Source organism: Pavona decussata, unplaced genomic scaffold, assembly GCF_977016875.1.
Source record: "Pavona decussata unplaced genomic scaffold, jaPavDecu1.1 SCAFFOLD_3, whole genome shotgun sequence".
NCBI classification, from domain to species: domain Eukaryota; kingdom Metazoa; phylum Cnidaria; class Anthozoa; order Scleractinia; family Agariciidae; genus Pavona; species Pavona decussata.
Genome location: NW_028145427.1, coordinates 1,380,697 through 1,400,025, shown reverse-complemented (window position 1 = coordinate 1,400,025; position 19,329 = coordinate 1,380,697). Strand labels below are relative to the sequence as shown.

The window sequence follows — 19,329 nt, the reverse complement described above, 5'->3', positions numbered from 1 at the left end:
ATTAAACATCAGGAGCATTTTTTCTGGCCCTTGCATTTAATTGGGAAAACACGTTATACAGTTTCAGAGTAATTTTCTGATTGAGATAAGTTTCTACATGTAGTGTAAGTTACAGTTCCTCTTCTTTAAAATTACCGTATACTCAAAGGGTTATGAAACCAGTGAAGGAGAAATAATTTTGATACATCATTTATAAGTTGCCATGGTATAATACATCAAAGTCAGTGGAACCTAAAAGTCGAGGTCAGTGAGGAATCTTACATGATATAAGCTTCAAAATTGGTGTCACTGGTTGATTATACCATTGCAGTACTATATTTGGTAACATGAATTCATCACTACCAATTTTAATTTCATTGACTTATTGTTTTTCGTTATCTCCTTAAAGTATACTGTATTTTAAACTTTAGACTGCTCTTAGCCACAAGCTACTGACAGCTCTGTAACCTACGTATGCTTTACTTTGCCTTTAATCCTTTTCAAACTGGGCTTTCTTTTTTGGCCTATCTGCTCTGAGGAGACCTACCCCACCCCTAATATGATCATGAAATCTTGACTGGGGTTTACAGGTCCAATACCCAGGTGCTGTCAAACTCATAACTCCTCCCAACAGGAACTAACTTTTGCTCACTGTCAAAGGATTCTAAAAATTCCCTCAGCAACTGACTTTGAAAATATTGGAAAATTATCCATCAGATATGACACTGAGGAAATGTCATTTCTTTTATAAACAATGTCTCGCAACACATCTGTGGTGATAGAACAAGTTCCTGATCGTAGTTGGCGACTTTTTCTATCACTTTTAAGTGATGCCAAGTATGCTTGTAGCTTGGCCACAATTGTATTAGATACAGAGTCGTGGCAAACAGTAGCTTCTGCCGTGGTAACCTCTGCTGTGGTAGCTTCTGCAGCTGTATTCTGAGCCGTTTCAGAATCAACAGTGTCATGTTTACAATCAGTGCAAGAACAGTGGGACTTGCAAACGTCACAACAAGTATGAAGAATATTGTAAGGCACTGGAGGTGGAGCATCTAAAAAATACAGCAGTTGTTTCCTCAAACACTTTCCAGTACTCTTACAATATGATCGAATATTATCTGTCATCCCGGGTTTGTTCGCAGCTATATCCCTGTTGTTATAATAGAGAGTGGCCCTGGACTGTTGGCCGTCTCTCCCTGCTCGACCGGCCTCCTGATAATATTCTCGTACTGATCGGGGTGGACCAATATGAATAACCTCTCTTACACATGGAATGTCAACACCCATTCCCATGGCCATCGTAGCAAAAACAACTCCGCATTTGCTATCAGGCTGGCAAAGTTGGGTTAAAATTGCTTCTTTCATTTGGTCAGTTTGGGGGGAATGAAACTGACCAAACAAACGGTTTTCTGGGATGGATGGGCATCCTTCTGGAACATACTGCTTTTCTTTTAAAATTCCTTCAAATAATTTATATGCCTTGGCACACCATAGTAGGGGCATGTACAGTATAGTCAATGGGAACTTGGTTCCCTCCTCCAAAAGAGATTCAGCAATAGGCTGAAGAATACTGGCGGAAATGTCATCTTCTCTAAATATTTTGGCAAAAAAAATGTTTGCCCTATCAAGATTCCCAACAACCAGCCTAGGCTTCTTAAGGTGCAAAGTGCTCGCAATGACTTCCCTGTCGCTTTGTGTTGCCGTTGCAGTTAGAGCAGTGACAGGGGCATTGGGAAATAGCGCTGCCAAAATACCTAATTTGCCATAGTCTGGTCTGAAGTCTTCGCCCCTGTATTAAAGATACAGATATAAAATGTATTATAATCAGACCTAAAGTAACCTGTTGTATCACAGGTAGCCCAAGCTTGAAATATGAGCGCTAGTTACACAACGGTTGAAAAATATAAGGATTTGTATGGGAGAAAAACGGTTTATTTTAGAGGCTAAAAATATGAACAAATTTTTAAATAAAAATCACCCATTTTACTTCTCTCTTGTATTTCTTGCCTCCTATGTGGTTTTTAGCGCGATTCCAGTGAGTTTCAGTTCCATCGCTCTCTCTCTATATATCCTTATATATAGAGAGAGAGCGATGGAACTGAAACTCACTGGAATCGCGCTAAATCGCCCTAAAAACCACATAGGAGGCAAGAAATACACAAGAGAAGTAAAATGGGTGATTTTTATTAAAAAAATTCGTTCATATTTTTAACCTCTAAAATAAACCGTTTTTCTCCCATACAAATTTTTATATTTTTCAACCGTTGCGTAACTAGCGCTCATATTTCGAGCTTGGGCTACCTGTGGTTGTATATTACAGGATTAGAAACTTTAATGTGGAAGCACTTGCCATCCCGGTGAGTGACAGAGTAAGTTTATGAATACACTCAAGTTATCCATGATTTGTACTTGCATGCCCAACAGAGTACAAACTGGCATTAGTGTATGGGTACTAAATTCCAACCCTGATATCACAGTTGCATGTAAGTGTATTGTAAAGAGACCTATCTAAGTATTCAAGTAAACATCCTTCCTTCAAATAAGAGTCATTTTAATCTAGCTTCCTTTTTTTTTTTTTAAATAAATGCACTCCCCTATCCTCCACCTTAAATGCTAATTAAGAGTCCTGGTTACTTATTCGAGTATTTACAGTACCAGTAACTAGATACTGATGTAAAAAAAGTGACTAATCAGCTGACGAATTACCAATTTTAGCCGCAAAAAAGTCTCCCCTTCTTTTATACTGTATGCAAATCAACTGAGATATTAAAAACAAAAACTTCTCAAATAGTTTTTTGATCCTCTAATGGTTTAAAGATTATATCAAGATATCAACTGCACTTGGCTAATACAAGATACACCAAATTGCAATATTTGTCTGAACAACAGTTGTCTGCTCGTGGCAGGTTCAAAATGTAATGTTGCAGGTATGTGACTGGGACCACAACTGAGCACTAAGGAGCGGTGCCCGAGGGAGGGAGGAAGACAAAGAAACCTTGAGAACGAGGTTGGCCCCATGTTAGCAGAGGTTCAATTGTAAAGCTGTTGGGGGGGGGGGGGGGGGATACTCAGGTACACGTTGAATACAATAGTGACGGGAGGTGAAAAAACTTTTCTTTGTGTTTGAGATGTTCAATTTTGAACTTTTTGAGTTTAGAAATTATCTGGTGGAATTTTTTGGGGTGAAAAAATTTTGGCAGGACTTTTATAGGAGTTAAGAAAAAGCATATGCTAGCACTCTCCATTTAATATTCTGACAACACTTCTTTGGGCTTGTGGTCTACAAATTTGGGCTCATTGACAACTCCCTGCCATTAATAGAAATAATATACCTGAGCACCCTGCTGGGCTGTTATGTTGTCATACAAAAATGGAAAAAAGCCCGGTAAGTAGGCATGAAAACGATGTAAGATCTCGGATCAATACTGTGAGCTATTATTACTATTAGTATACACAACAGAAGTGAAAATTAATTTATGCATGTTTTGATTGGCCACTCAACCTCCAGATTTGCTTTGCTATTCACCTCGGAGCAAAAGCAGCGAAGTGCTCAGTGATCATCTTGTGCAAGTATTTTTCTCACAGTTTTGCAAGAAAATAATATTACTGTGTACATTTGCTATTCACTTCTGTGGTATATACTGAAACAGTTATCCACCTCAGTGTGGGTGAATAGTGGTGGATAATTGTTTTATTTTATTTCTTTCCCATTTTGGTAATATGACAATTAAAGAAACCATATGAGAAAAACAAGGTGGTAAAGATCTGAAAGTACCTCTTCTCTTCAAATCAACCAACTTTATTTTTTCACGGTTTTTTTTAAGTATTTACAGAGGTATTAATCATTAAAAAAGTTATCACAGTCATGCATAGCTGGCTATGCTATGGTAACTTAAAAAGAATCTATAAACATTTCTGAAAGTTTCTCACCATTCAAGAATGCAATGGGCCTCGTCCACAACGACAGCTTTGACCGCTGATCTATAAACGCTGCTTTGAAGGATTGCCAAGCCATCTTTACAGGACAAAAATGCCTCTGGGTGGCAGAACACGATCTCATACCCTCCCTCCATCATTAAATTTCGGGTGCCTTCCCACTGGGACGTAAAATTGGATTCTCCTTCCTCGTCGCGTATTGCAGTAACTCCTAACACTGCAGCCTGAATACCCTTAACTGTTAACTTTGAAATCTGGTCCCACATTAAAGCATTCAAGGGCGACACAACTAACACAACGGACGGTCCAACGGTGTCAACAGTTGACTTCGCGTCTCTCTCCTTCAATAAACGAGGCAAAACTTGAAACACTAATGATTTGCCATAGCCTGTTGGCAGTACAGCAACCAAATCTCTTTTTAGATAAATGTTTTCTAAACAGGTGACTTGTTTAACTTTCAAAATGATTTTATCGAACCTAGTTGAAAGCAACGCGCTTTGGAGACAGCTCAGAAATTGGAGCGCCATTTCGATATTTCTCTCTCCCCTAGATAGTATTACATTGTCGGGTCGACAAAATTTGGTAAGGGACCTACCCTCCCTGCGGTTTGATTGCTCCACCAGGTCACGTGATCAGCTTCAACCAGGGTCTCTCTCTCTCTCGCTGGGGCGGGTAGAAGAGAGACCCTGGGAACGAGGTTGTGCCTAAATGAGTGGGACTACACAGGTTTGATTACACTGACACTGGCCTTTGCAAAATTCGTTTAACCCATTAATGGCTGAGGCGCCCAAAACCGGCTGCGAATTCTCGCACGCAACGCGCAAGGGTTTCTCCCTCCCCTAGAAGGGGAAATTTTGTCCTCTATTGTTCTAATTGTCTTTGGAAAAGACTGACCAATCAGAATCCACCGACTGCGCATATATTTTTAGGTCTTAGGGGGGTCTAGACACAAAAAGGTTTTTGTCTTCCGAAAAATATCTGATTTCAGCCATCATGGCGGGCCGCGCGTTTCAGGCTTAAATATTCAAGACGCTAATTTCGCGTTTTCGGAAGGAAAACACAACTTTTCGAAACGGTAAATCGAAAGAGGAACTTTCAAGGAATACTCGACAGTTTCGACAGCGGAAATCCGAGCATTAACGGCGGAGAAATTATAATTCGAGGAAAATCTGTAGATTTACCGAGGCGACGAGCTGGTGGACATCTCAAATAATTGTTTTCGCCATGGACTTTCTTGGTGATGTTCAAGTGTTTCTCGCAATGCAACTCACAAAGAATTACAGGTTTGATTGTGAATTTGTACTGAAATACTATTCTAATTGATCGATTCTTCGTATTCTGAACAGTTTTCGCAAAAGTTTTGAAAAACGTGCTCCGCACGGGTCGATAAATTGGCTTCAAAATTGACTCGCAATTGCTTCAAATTGCTTGCGAGTCGGTCGCCTCGCGGCAAAAATTATACGCGTTTTCTTCTAAGACCAATACAAAGACTTAGTTGAATAAATTTTTCATTTAGAAAAGCTTTATTGCCTGTTTTTCTTTCTATTTTCATTGATGAAACGTGAGGACTGCCTAATCTTGCGTAAACAAACACGTCTTCTCGAGAGCGGATCAAATTACTGCCATGTGGCGCGAGGATCAAATTTCATCGAAATTTTCGAAATTTTTACCTTCAGGCTTATCTTTCGAGTAATCTTTAATTCGCAGCTACGGTATTTTATTCGAATAATAGAAATTCTAGCTATTATAGACCAAAGGAGTGCTGTTTTTTTGACCCAGTAAGTTGTCTATTTTTACTGCACATTAGGTTAATAATTAACAAAATGCTAATTTGTGAAAATGTCAAAAACACGTGGGCTGCAATGGGTTAATAAGAGTGTTTCATTCCAAATCTGCAGCAACTACCGGTATTACAAATTTTTTTTTATTGTTATTATTTGTAGTTAAGAGCAAATGCAAAACCTTGCAGTGACTGATTGAATTGGAAATAAACGAAATATCAAGGGAAAAGCCATACTTGTGGAAAAGGTGACCACAGGGTAGTTTCCTGGCTGCTGCCATGGAGTCCCAACAAATAGCACAGTCATCATTATTCTTGATCAGTTCCTCTTCAGTTGCCAATGGAAACCTGGGAATTCAACAATACCGATCAATATAAAAAACTGGATCATTGTATAAAATGCAATTCCAGGGATTTGATATAAAATCGCAGAAGTGCGCACACTATGCAGATAATGACAAATTTAATCATGACAGAAAACCACAATTTTGTACCCCAACTGCAGTGATTGCAAAAATCCTCATCGTAATAGTAGGCACACCTGTCAGTTTACCCTGCTTGGTATGAATGATGTATTAAGTCATCTCCTACAACTTTACTTGTATGTCGCTTCCTTAACATTACAGTACATGAAGTTGCTTGTAAGTAAAGCTATGGAATGCAGGGAAAAGTGATTTTTCATGACTATGACCAGAGAGAAAGATTTTTATTCACCTTGACTCCATACACTTGATGATTCTCACATAATTTCTGTGTTTGGCCAGCTTTTTCTTGATTTCATAGAAAAGATGTCGCAGCTGCATACACAGCACCAAACTGGCCATGCTTAAGAAGATATTCGACCACAACTGAAATGTAACAAATCAGAACAATGCAGTATTCAGAAGATGGTTGTATTTTTCTTTCAACCATTCATTGCACCTAGATAAATGATACATGTATGGCCATTTGCATATTTGTATAACCAAGAAAACTATGAATAGTTACTAGAATCTGGAAGGGTTATAATTTATTGCGTTGGGAAAGAAACCCAATCAAACAACAGCTGAGATAAATAAATGGCAAGCTGTCGTCAACAGGAAACTATTTCCTAGATTTATATTCTTGGTTTGTGAGTTTTGGTTTGAACTCATGTTTGATTGACTGAAAAACAATAAACAGTCCTGCGACAATAATAAATTATTATTGCAGATGACAATAACTCCAAAAATTAAGAATGTTTTTCCCAATAGATGTGAATGGAAGCCCATTATAAACCAACAGTTGAAAAACGTTAATTCTCTCTTTTATAACCCTTGCAGTTACACAATCATCCTTTTGTTTTGTCACTATTTTTACATAAGCAATTCTAAATATATTTTTACATATATTTTAAATTTAACCCTGTAGATGTACTTTGCCTTGTACATGTAACTGATGATGGCAGAAGAACCTGCCAAAACATGTCTTTGAAACTGAAAAATGTTGCACTTTTTCTTAAAGCTTTCCCATGTCTTCTGCTTTCAAGACCTTTTGGTAACATAGCATAACTAATAAAAGTATAACTTTTGATAACAAACATTACATCTAATATTATATCAAAACGTCAACAAAATTAAAAGCAAATGTAATTACAAGTATTCATTACCAGCATGTGAAGGTGATGCGCAAAGTCCACAATGTACATCGCTAGCTCCATCATGAGGTCTGTGTTGTAACTCCAGGCGCTTCGACCTTCCCACATGGTGGTATGTCCAATGTCCCAAAGATGGATACCATATCTGAACACAAACACATGTATGAATTATTACTTAAACCACACTCAATAAAACAAACACTTCCACTGTTGCAGTATTGTACTTTGTGAAATTCAGTTTTTGGCCTTTTTTAAACATCATGTCCATAGGAAAAGATTTGCATTTACATTTACATACATTTATTGAGGCTCCCTTTCCAGAGCTTTTCTGAGCCACAAGGATAACTTACACTGGATAATACTTGAATTACATACATGTAAAAACTAAATAAATCCTTTCAGAGAGGTTGATATTATTTTTCTACATACTACAATATTTTACAACTCATTATTTTACAAATATGACTCTTGGAAAAGTTTTATATGCTCTAAGTATTGGTGACAATATTGAATACACAACTCTTCCCACTGTAAATGTAGCAGCTGTGTTGAAAAGCTCACAGTTTTCCATCACCATTTAGACACAAAAACATTGAAAAAATTTTACCTTGAAGACAAATAATTTACAGAGGAAAGTGCAGAGAAAAAGAACTAGTGTACAACTGTACTTACCTTATCAAACTATGGACAATTTTGATGAGTAACAGCATGCACTAGAAGCAAATCAAAAAGATTTTACCATCAATGGAAAGATTGTTAAAATTTACTTACACTGACTGACTTGCTACTGCCAAAAAAATCTGGTATTGCTGAAATTTACCTATTTGTCAAGATTAAAAATTTATTAATTTATTTAATGTAACAATCTTTTTTAAACCAAAATGAAGAAAAAAATTGCAGAACTTTGTAACTTAATAGTACTTGGCGGGTAACCTCTTCTGGGGCTGTGGGAGGGAGGGAGGATTAAGAACCCCAACCACCTTCCCCCCCCACCCCCTCCCACCTCCATAAATCAGCAACTATTGAAGCTATGAATGACACTTGGAGTATAATAACATGTATACAGTATACTCAAAGATGTTTCCTTTGAGGTCTGCAACAAGAAGTGATGTCATATGGTGCGATAATTACGTCATACAAATAATCAAATGGCAGCCCTCTTGGATTTCCCCAAAATGTTTATAGGAAAGTGTCAAAATTGATCGAAAAGTACATGTAATCAAAACCATTAAGAGAACACTAATACTCGCTATAAATTAAAGTTACTGTTAAGAAAATAAATTTTTCTTACGATTTTTAAATGAAGAAAAATTTTAAATGATTATTTATAACTTGCAAAAGAGGGATTGAACTCCTTTTTTTATTTTTTTCTAACCATTAACATGGATCACAAACCTCAGCCAACATGAAGGTAAAGGTATGGATGCCATCCGGCCAGCCAACAAAAAGACAGATGAATAACAGTCCATTACAGCATAACACCAGAACATTGAGCAATCCAAGCACTTTTGCATGAGACCATGGAGATGTTGTTGGTGAAAAAGACAACTGAAAAAGAATGCAACGTCACAGGTTACTAGCCTAGAACTTATGGTAATAGACTAATAGCTGTGTTCTATTTACATTGCACAACCACAAATGCTTTGCTTGAGTTGGTTCAGTTTCATGCACAAAAGAAATCCATCAAAGTGTTGTTTCCTCCATTGTGCATCCACTTTAAAGAAAAGTAAAGCTACACTATTAAAACCTTAATACTAAGTTTCTTATGTGATAACCAGTCTGTGCAAAAGTAGAGCTTACATGTATCTTGAGCTATTTCAATTTCATGACGAAAAAAGTCACATAATTAACAATAATATTATTTGATGAGCGCCTGTTAAATATGAGATGATAGATAGCCAACTCGGCCCATTGACTTGGCTATAATCAGATCATATCCAACAAGCGCATTTAGTGGAAAAACTGTTTTATTAAGGATACTTCCTGGGTTCGCGGGTGTTCTTTGGAAAAAAATTCGTACGCGCGCAAGTTTTAATAAACCTCTAACAAACTATATATCATTATAAAGCTTAATAAATGTAGTTTCCTATAAAAAATATAATTTAGCGATCTTTTCCTTTTTTAAGTGCCAGGAGCCAGTAGAACCTCGAATCGACCGATGGTCGTTCCATTGAATTAATCGGTTATCGAACGCCGCGCGAAGAACGAAATCGCTGCACAGTGTTATTCACAAGGCATCAATCAACAAAAAGGTGTCAGGCTTTTTCGAAATTCTGATTGGTTATTTAGATATTTACGTCTAAAGTTTGAGTAGCAAAATATATTTGAGGCGTGTTGCGTAAACATTCGCCACGGGAAAAATATTTTGAAAATCAAAATTCCCTGACACCTTTTTGTTGGTCATTATCCCTCAAATCTTCTGGCCAAATTTCACGACAATCCGTCAAAACTGCATACCCTATTAATTCCTTCAAAGTCGACATACTCTGCCAAAATTCAAGTGCGAGTTTTCGCTCGATAAAGGTTTGCAAGAAAAACAAGCCTCCACAGGAGATTATGACACCTCATTACGTGGCGAGCCAATCGAGCAACAGGACCCTATGGCGTCAACAACAACAGCACAGAATTTCGTGGAAAAAGTATCGCATTGCAGACACGTTTTAGACTCCGCTGTTGTGATCGGGCGAGATGGGGAAAGTGGCGAAAGGAAAATGTAAAAATCAACCAGGAAAACGGGGAAAAACCAAGGCTAACGAAACCGAAAGCGCGTCAGCGGAGAGTTTGAGGAGTGCACTGATATCAGAGATGTATTCTATTGGGTAGGTTGTTCGTTTTGATTGCGTGTAATGTAATTTACGCTTCAAGCTAAAGCGATTATTCATTTCGTATCAGAGGAAATGTATAATGAAAGAAAATCCCATTTTTACTGTTATTTAGGTACGATTGTGATTTCTTCGTAAGAAATCTTCAAGATAGCGTGGAGCGGAGCAAAAAGCGAGAGAAAGGGCCAAGCAGAACGCGCTATCTCCAGTATTACACGTGGGCTCATGCGCCTCTAGCTGCTTCTGGTGAGTTCTATCTCATCGGTCTAATCCTTGCTGATTTTATGCCAGTGTTTCATCACAAACGCGCAGTAAACCGTTATTTGGTTTTATCTCGCTGCAGAAGAAAGAAATCGGCCCAGAGGATACAGAATATGCATTTCCGGAGGTTGCGCTCAATTTTGTTAGAAAAGTCATTCCAGGAGAAAGAGAAGTTTGTCTGCCACGACAACCCAAAATTTCCTTATCTTTATTCTGGTCTTTTTATCAAATAAAATAGATCTTAGAGTTGGAGTTACGCTGGTATAAAAATAATACACAATAGTGATTTTTTTGTTGTTGATATTTTCACAGGACGCTTGCAAAGTTTCCCTGCAGGACTTTTGCATGGCAATCGACCTCTGTGTACTTGATCCAATAACAGTGGATAAATTTGAAGGCCGCTGCTCCAGTTCTTCGTGATCACCTTTGACAGAACCTTCAACGTCGACTAGAGTTTCTTGGTCGAACCAAGACCCTTTGTCGCTCTCTGCAAGATCACGTTTTCGATCTTTGCTAAAACCTATCTTTCCATTTTTCACAGGCCCTGGCTTCTTCCGGGATTTTATCCACAGGCTCTTTTCGTTTTTAGATGACTTTTCCATGTGGGAAACGCGAAGAATTTAAAATTCGAAGTGAGAAATTTTTTTGCAGGCGAGATGTAAACAAAATGTGCTTATTTCTGAAATAAGAGCTACCGGATGAAGCGTTTTGCCGCGAAAATTCCTCTGGGGCGTCTCGCACTAAGAAGATTATGATACCTTTTTTATTTATTTACTTTTATATGGAAATACGTGTTCCTAAATATCTCGCGTTTTTTTAAATATTTTTCAATTTTTTTTTTCAGTAAATGTTAGATAAAATCCCCAAATTCTATTTGGTCGAAAAAAAAAAACGTTTTTTCACTTTTTCACCCTATCGAACCCAGGAAGTACACTGTACCCTTAAAAACAACCAAGTAATATATTTGTCGGATCTCGCTCATTTCCCTTTTGCAAGAACTTGTAATCAGATAGTCTTGCATAAAACCATTCGACAACTGCCTTAAAAGGCTCCACTTGGCTCTTGCGATCCTACATGTGATAGCATAATGAAGAATTGACTATGTCTAGGCTGAAAAAAATCAGCATTATGATACAAATGTGAGATACTTACATACTCAAACCTGTCCTTACAGAGCTGTGTAAAAAGATGGAAAAAACCCAGCAAGGTAAACCAAGCCGTCCACCACATAACTTCATTGAATTTTTGCACATTTAGCACCCCAAAGATGAATATAAACTTGTAGAAAATAAAGTTCCAAAATCTGTCTTGAATTTGCTGAGAAGAAATAAAAGCAAAATCATTAAAAAAAACATATTAAATAGCACATCAAGCTTTCTATAAATATCTCATGGTATTGCATGGATCATTAAATTTTGTGATGATGATCAATATCAATGTCTGTTGCACAAGCAATGTTTTGTGAAACTTATCTCACAACAAAATTGAGACACAAGACTAACAACTTAATCTATGGATCCTGGGATGGAACATTTGAACAAACAAAAAGATTTTCCAACTCTGGACAGCACTCCTCTGAGAAAAACAAGTTGCCTTAGTTTTATTTTCTATCATGTAAATGAGCCATAACTTGGTTTTTAATTCAGGGCTGTGCATATAATAACTACTGAACCTGTTTAAGACTGAACTACAAAATAAAGTGCAGCATCTACGATCCTTGGAATATGGTGACGATACCATGGGCTTAGCTTTAATGTAATTTTTTTTATAAGATTTTCAAACTGGCCCTCAGAATGGATTTACTTAGCTCTCTGGGCACCAGAAACTTTTGATTATTTTCAAGGTTGTTGCCTAGCCTGGGACACCCAAGAAAATGCCCTGGGTGCCTAAACCTCTTGTAGCAGCACCTACACAACTGTAACACTTCATATGTCGGTGTTTTGCCTTGTGAGCTCCTTGAAATTATAGTTCTTAGGCAACTGCCTTGATTTCTAACATCAAATTTCAGGTCCATTTAAATTCCAATACTTGCATTTTGGTTACCTGTGGTTACAGTGTTCAATGGAGAAAGGATGATCCTACTACAAGGATCATGTTAGCATGCAGAATAACTTTGGATTTTGTTGATATGTCTTGGATAGACTCCAGCAAGAATGAGGATACAATCATGTATGTTACCTTACAAGCACTCCAACTACAGAACTTCAGTCCAACTTCTAAATAAAATATATTATTGGTATACTGCTGACTTTTTAGCAAGTTTCAAAGACCTCAAGAGGTAAAATTGGTGAACATCTGTCATCACAGCCTTCTGCAACAGGTGTTTTAAAAAAACGAAATTTTGCTGAAATATGCCACCGTTCTAAATAATAAAAAAAATTATTTGGCAGGAGAAGTAAATTTCATGTCTGTTTACTGTCAAGAATAACTAACGTTGATTTTTTGACATAGGTACGTGTAGGCTAGTTATCCATAAGTAAGACAAAACTTTTCCCTTCTCCACTCATTCTTAGTTTAAAGAAACTTTTAATGTTGCAGCATTTTCATTCCATCTTTGTTGCAAGTGTTGCTATCTAGAAATCCCAAACTACATTTTCTATTGATCCCTAACATGTTAGAAGTTACTAAAAAAAACTACCTTGAAGGTCCAAAACAGGCTGACATACTACAAAATATAAAATTTTGAGTGAATTTTATAACAATGTATGCAGTAATGATTGTACTGAAGACCATTCCGAGTTATATTTCTCACCGCCAGGGTAAGTAAATTTAGTAAATATATCAGTGCTCGAAATTACCGGACAACCAATTTTTAGTAAAATTAAGAGGCTGGTTGCCCGGGAAAAAAACGATGGACAACCCAGCTAAAAATAGAAAATAAATTAATCATAAACAACAACCGACTTACGTGACGGTTTTGTTTTGTCAATGTCCGATAGTGTGAAGTTAATGATAATTATTTTGCCTCAGCTTAGCGTTTTCCTGTGTTTTGGATATCTGTAAATTTTACAAAACATTGCCAGTAAAAGTCACCATTTTGAATATGCCACAACTTAAACCCAGACTTCCGATCAGACTTCCGTGAAAACCATCGCCGCACACTAAGAACTATGGGATTAGTTCAAGCTTAACCGCCATTGCATTGGCATGTAATCGTTCTCATAATTGTTCTCAAATTCTTTATTTCGGTTTTGATTTGTTATGTCTTCAATTAGCAGTACAGAATACAAGTATTTTCTTTCACTGAGTGCAAATGTGGCGTTTTTTGACTGGTCGGTAAAGCCGCCTCCTCAAAAGCTAAATTGAGCGAGACAGATGCACGGTACAAGAAAGGAAATAGAAAACGAGAACCGCAGCGAACACGGAGTGACAAGCGACCTTGGCTGCAGTTCACACCAGACGGCACGATGATTTGTAGTTAGTGTGGTGATGCAAAATTTTTTTTCTAACGGGCAACCAAGGATTCATCAGGGCAACCAAAAGTCACGGGTTTGGTTGCCCAGCTTTTGAAATAGGGACAACCTGGATTTTTTTTTAATTTCGAGCACTGAATACATGTTAGCCTGTGACTCTCTTATGGGTATTTAAAACAATCTATGATATCCACTTTTTGCAAAAACTATAAACAAAGTCTGCTCCAGGCACATATTCTAATGTAACCACGAGCTTTTCATTTTCATAGGATGTGGTGAACACTTTAGCCTGTAACTCATCACTTTTGGTAAAAAGATCAGAGAAACTTTGTCATTGAGCATACCATCGGTTGCATCTAAGCGTGGACACGAGACAAAAAAACATGTTCTAATAGTGTGCCAGACATGATATGTTTTGTCGCCAAACGTTTGAAGTAAACTAAGACTGTCGCACCAGATCAGTGCACTCCACTTATAAGCTTATTTCATTTTTCCCAACTTGCAGGCATATTTCTCGCTCAGAAACAGTACACTTGCTTCCAGAAAGTACTCTTAATGTCTAAAAATGCTTGCAGAGAATATTTTGTTCAGCAAAAAAAAAAAAAATCAAGTCAACTACAGCCACCTCCAAACTCTCAATGTTTGGTGCCAAAACATGTCATGTTTGCACCCAACCAGAACATGTCTTTCCTCCCCATGTACAACTGAGACGCAACTGACAGTATTTTCAAACTCCTACATGTAATAGTCCCTGTTAGCTAAGAACAAAAAAAAAGAATGGATGTCTTACTGGGGTGATTTTAATGTTCCCAGAGGTCACTGGGCATCATGCATGTTCTGGCGCTAAATAGGATCATCCAAGCAGTGGGGTCAACTTAAATCCTCCACCAAATAAAGGTAAAAAAAAGTTTGGCACTGGATTGATCCAGCCTAGTAGGATGATTTGGCTGCTACGATCATCCTTCATCCATGTAAAAAAGGCCCTCAAACCCCTTCAACTGCCCTTATATGAAGCTTTTTCACTGTATTCTATTTAACAAATCGATGGCAGTTTTCTATGGTCCATACTCTTATAGACCATAAAATGACGTCAAAAAATGTTCAAAACTCAAGTGGAACCACGAGCCACAGGCGAGTGGTTTCGCTGCCAAGTTTTGGACATTTTATGGCATCATTTTATGGTCTATAAGAGTATACACCATAGAAAACTGCCGTCCATTTGTTTTTTACAATAACATGGAAAAAGTATGAGCTGAATTGGCTATTTTTTTCGTTGAGAAAGCGCGCGTATTACATCTGACATCATTTCTATTGTCTGTACTCTTACAGACAATAGCTACGAGCCAATCAGCGCGCGGGATTTTGGACAGTTATTGTAAAAATACAATTAGATACAGAATGTTGCTCCAAAATAAACATGAAACCTTGGAAACTGAACTTTACTGTGCTATTGTAACTAAGTATTTAAAATATAAAAATAATTAATTTCAAATAAAAGATTGAAATACGAAGCATTTTCTTGGGAATTTGGTTGAGTATAATAATGCTAAGCCTGGCTAATTTCCAAAGTGCAGACAATTTTATGGCTTAATACAACGTATTGATTGAACCAATATAAAACGATTCTGCGTTTGTGATGAGAGACGAATAAATTTCTTATTAGCAATTGAGATGCTAACGCATTGAAATTATGACTATTCAAACTGATTCATTACTATTCAGACTAAAATCTACATTTCAAATCCACAGCGCGACGCCAAACAGACGCTACGTATGAACTACACGATCTAATTTGTAAAAGAGACGTTCGCGTTTCTCCTTGTAATTAGCGTTAAAATGCTAGGTAGTACAAAATTGACAACCATTGGAACAGAAAAAATATTCCGCTTTCCTTTTATCCTTACCTGTAGTTCACTGGCGCGAAGATCGCCAAACACTACTCTCTGGATAATTTTCCCGAACAAAAATAAACAACAGTATGCCATATTCAAGTTCGACTGAAAAATAAAAATAGAAAGCGCAAACGTAAGCAGAAAAAGCGATTAGAAGTAAAATAATACCCTCTGATTAAAGCTGTTGTAAATATACTGACCCAGAAGCAGAAATTATCCTGAGACATAAAGTCGTATATCTTTGGAACATCGCTTTCGCCTGAGCCGATAGTCACATTCAAGGAGTAGAGAATGGCGGACACAAACAGCAGAACGCTGACAGTCACGTAAGATTGTAGCGACGGCAGAGGAAGCTGTTCGAGAAAAACTAACGGCATTTTGTTTCTTGATGATTGCTAACGATGATGAAATGAAAGCAACGTTTCAAAACAGGACAAACGCGGGGCAAAAACCGAAGAAGTGATTCGAAGTTCTTCAGCATTTGTCGATAAGTGCAAGTGCAGTACGATAGGTGACGTCACTGCATCCCACGGGACCCCTAGCCTCATACCCAGTTCCTTTCGGTGTCATTGCAGTCCTAAAGTTCCAAACGTTTGGGAATACAAATTATATTGGGAAGATTTGCTATTGTATGGAGTCATTTAAACGTTATTAAAAAAATATGTTTAACTAAAATAAAAGCATTGTAAAATATAAGAAAAATGACCCATCTGTACCATGGGTAGTCTAAAAATTATATATAATTATGTGCCTTAATTAAATTTGTGCAGATGGCCTCATTTCTTATGTACCCTTGTCCTTATTGGTGGCATAAGCTCATTCCGTGGATAATATTTGTCCTTCTAAAGCTACAAACACTTTTCTTATTACTGGCCTCTTCTTTTCAGGTAATGCATTAAAATTCAAAACACAATCACCTCCAAAAAAGAAAAATAAGCACCCAGAAGCTCAGACACAAACATGATACATCCTTTCAATAATAAGCCCTTTCAAATATAAATAATTTTTTTTATATGAGCAATCATGAAAAATGGCCAGAAAGAGAGAGGAAACGCGATCCATAGGGCTGATCAACGGTCCTCTGTGGCTCACGAGATGCAAGAGGTAATTTTATGCATGTGCTCACATCTTTTGTTCGCTTTACCTTACAAAAAATAAGTGATTACTTATCGTCTACAATGGTTGATGTTTTATCAACCTGAGTGGAAGTCTGGAAGTCATCATCAGACTCACTCTGACTTCTGTTTGGGTTGTAAGAAGTGACAATCTGTGTGACAACAACAACTGGGTCTCTCTCCTGACTATACTCACCCTGATGATCATACTGTAAAGACTTTTCATATAAATTCTGAGATCAAACCGTTTATAAGGCTGTTATTCTTGTTATTTAAAGCTGTTTTTAACTATTTTTATTGTCAAAGTCGAACCATTTTGTAAATGAAAGATTTCTTCCAATAACAAGCCCCTGTCAAAGGTCCGTTGCATTAGTGTAACCATTAGGTGTAGAAATCACTTGTAGAAATTATCATACACAGAACGTGAATAATATTATAACTTCTCTAGAATGTCTTGTTTCATATTTGTAACTATTCTTGAAATTGTTTTTAAAATAAATGTTCAATTCTTGTTATACAGTTACAGCATAATTAAACATACAATACAGTAGAGCTAAGGATCATTGGGAGATGAAAAGCACTCACAAATTTCCTTTGGTTTCTCAAAAAAACTTGGGATATGGAAGATAATTCTAACAGTGTCATTGCACAGCTTCTTGATTTAATTCTATACATTTTCTTATCTCTGTCAGGATAAGAACAGTTGGTGTTGTAAAATTTTTCCAGTTTAAAATTGCAGGCCCGTAGCAAGGCTAAAACAACTGAGGGGGCTCAGCAAAATGGTTAAACAAAACTACCTCCCCCCCCCCCCCCCCCGTCACCCCCAAAAAACCAGACTGATTAGGGAGTTTAAGATGCAACGAGAACATAAAAAAAGACAAAAAAAGTAGATTTAGTAAGTAAAACAATAACTTTGCACCTGCACACTTGCACACTTTTTGGTACATCCTTTTTGCCGTTTCTTTTACGTGGACTACCATGTTAAGTTTCCTAATTTCACGTTTGAAGGAGGACGTAAACAAACGACGACGAATTTTTCTTTCTCTTTTATAATTTGGCTTTAACCGGGCAGTAAGAATCCGACTGTGGGAGAATTTTTTTTCTGGCTCTTGAGAGGACATATTTGTGTGTCTTTTGGCAACGCGCGAACACTAAATTGTTATACGCTAAGGAGGTCTAAGGACATTTGTATTGCTATAAATGATCGGATGCCTTAGAAAACAAGTAGTTTATTTCAACAGCTTTTAGGGCTTAAGATTGGTTGATGTCGATCCATTTTGGTTTTTATTTCCGATTCACAAGGTAGGAGTACCTTTGTTGTTGTTGTTTATAAAAACAAACTGTTGGCGAAGCAAACTGAAAGGTAGTAAGCACATTTTTAAAGGGCTGTGAAAAGGCATTTGCAGCGTCAGAGTTTAAGACTGATTGCTGCACATTAATTTGGTTTAATTATTTATGTTTTGGCAAACTGTTTTGTAACTTCCAAAAATTCTGGGGGGGCTCAAGCCCCCCCTGCCCCTCCACCTGCTACGGGCCTGAATTGTAGAAAATTTCTACAATTAGGAGCTAAGTAATTTGAGTTGTGATTCTCTGGAGCTGTTGAAGACCCCCTTCCCCCTGCAACCACAAAAAAGAAGAAGAAAATAACGAGCTCAACCAAGTCAAATTTTACTATAAGGGTTCAAGTGATTCTCTTTGGAATTCAATTCTGTAATATACTGAATCAATTCTGAGTACTGCTCTGAAAGCTCAAACTCAGGCAGCTCATTGAAAGTTGTGATAGCTACCTTCAAACAAATTTCAGCAGTTAACCCCCAAATAACAAACATTGATGACTTATTTTGATCTCCATTACCGGCGTTCGTTTTAAAGTCAAACACGTGAACGTCAAAGTTTCTTCCTTTGAAGGTCATATTCCTTAGCTTGTGAGTGTCTTTAAGAAGGAAAAACTCCAAAGGAACATCAAATGTTGTTTGGACCTCTGATTCATTTATAACCAGGTCAAAGTCTGACTTTATAATGCCAATGACAGGATATACGTACATATTCTTGTCTCTTGCCATCGACACTAACGGACTCAAAACAGCAACAACTTCAACAATGTCGGGGAGTAAGCCGACTTCTTCATGAGCTTCTCTCAACGCAGTGGCGATAATATCTTGATCACAATCCTCTTGCTTTCCACCAGGAAATGCTACTTGCCCTTTGTGAGTGGACAGCTGCTCTGATCGCAGCGTAAGAAGAGCGTGAAGAGATCCTTCTTTGAAGAAGATGGGGACAAGCACGGCAGCTTTGTAATATTCAGGGTCTTCCTTTCCTTTGAAATTCTCGTTGAAATTATACTTTGACCCGGCGTATTTTTTTGTTCTGCTGCGGCACATATCAAGCATAACTATTTGCTTTAAAGGGCTAGCCATTTTTCTTAATCCATTGTCAACGATAGCAGCTGTTTTCTTTATACTTTTCTTGTTCAAAGTTTGCACAACATTTCGTCTCAACTCAAGGCTGCAAAAATA

The 19,329-nt window shown here is 37.4% G+C and overlaps 3 protein-coding genes across 3 annotated transcripts in view; all 3 read right to left on the bottom strand.

Moving 5' to 3' along the window:
- Window positions 1-16,214, bottom strand: part of LOC146489791 (E3 ubiquitin-protein ligase AMFR-like) — a 28,765-nt gene extending 12,551 nt beyond the window's left edge. The window contains exons 1-8 of the mRNA XM_085099707.1: window positions 15,899-16,214; window positions 15,711-15,803; window positions 11,546-11,710; window positions 8,706-8,858; window positions 7,983-8,023; window positions 7,323-7,455; window positions 6,410-6,543; window positions 5,933-6,043 (exon numbers count right to left, since the gene is read on the bottom strand). Of these exons, the coding sequence (XP_084955833.1) occupies window positions 5,933-6,043; window positions 6,410-6,543; window positions 7,323-7,455; window positions 7,983-8,023; window positions 8,706-8,858; window positions 11,546-11,710; window positions 15,711-15,803; window positions 15,899-16,075 (1,007 nt within the window). The 5' untranslated portion in view covers window positions 16,076-16,214. The remainder of the gene's footprint in view (window positions 1-5,932; window positions 6,044-6,409; window positions 6,544-7,322; window positions 7,456-7,982; window positions 8,024-8,705; window positions 8,859-11,545; window positions 11,711-15,710; window positions 15,804-15,898) is intronic.
- Window positions 634-4,611, bottom strand: LOC146489792 (bifunctional 3'-5' exonuclease/ATP-dependent helicase WRN-like). Its single transcript, XM_085098625.1, has 2 exons — window positions 3,910-4,611; window positions 634-1,768 (listed from the first exon to the last, which is right to left on the bottom strand). The coding sequence occupies exons 1-2, from the start codon at window positions 4,440-4,442 to the stop codon at window positions 634-636; spliced, it is 1,668 nt and encodes a 555-aa protein (XP_084954751.1). The 5' UTR covers window positions 4,443-4,611.
- Window positions 16,215-18,357: 2,143 nt separating the features above from the next.
- LOC146489790 (uncharacterized) lies at window positions 18,358-19,284 on the bottom strand. Its single transcript, XM_085103053.1, has one exon. The coding sequence runs from the start codon at window positions 19,228-19,230 to the stop codon at window positions 18,475-18,477; it is 756 nt and encodes a 251-aa protein (XP_084959179.1). The 5' UTR covers window positions 19,231-19,284; the 3' UTR covers window positions 18,358-18,474.
- Between the last annotated feature and the right edge of the window lie 45 nt (window positions 19,285-19,329).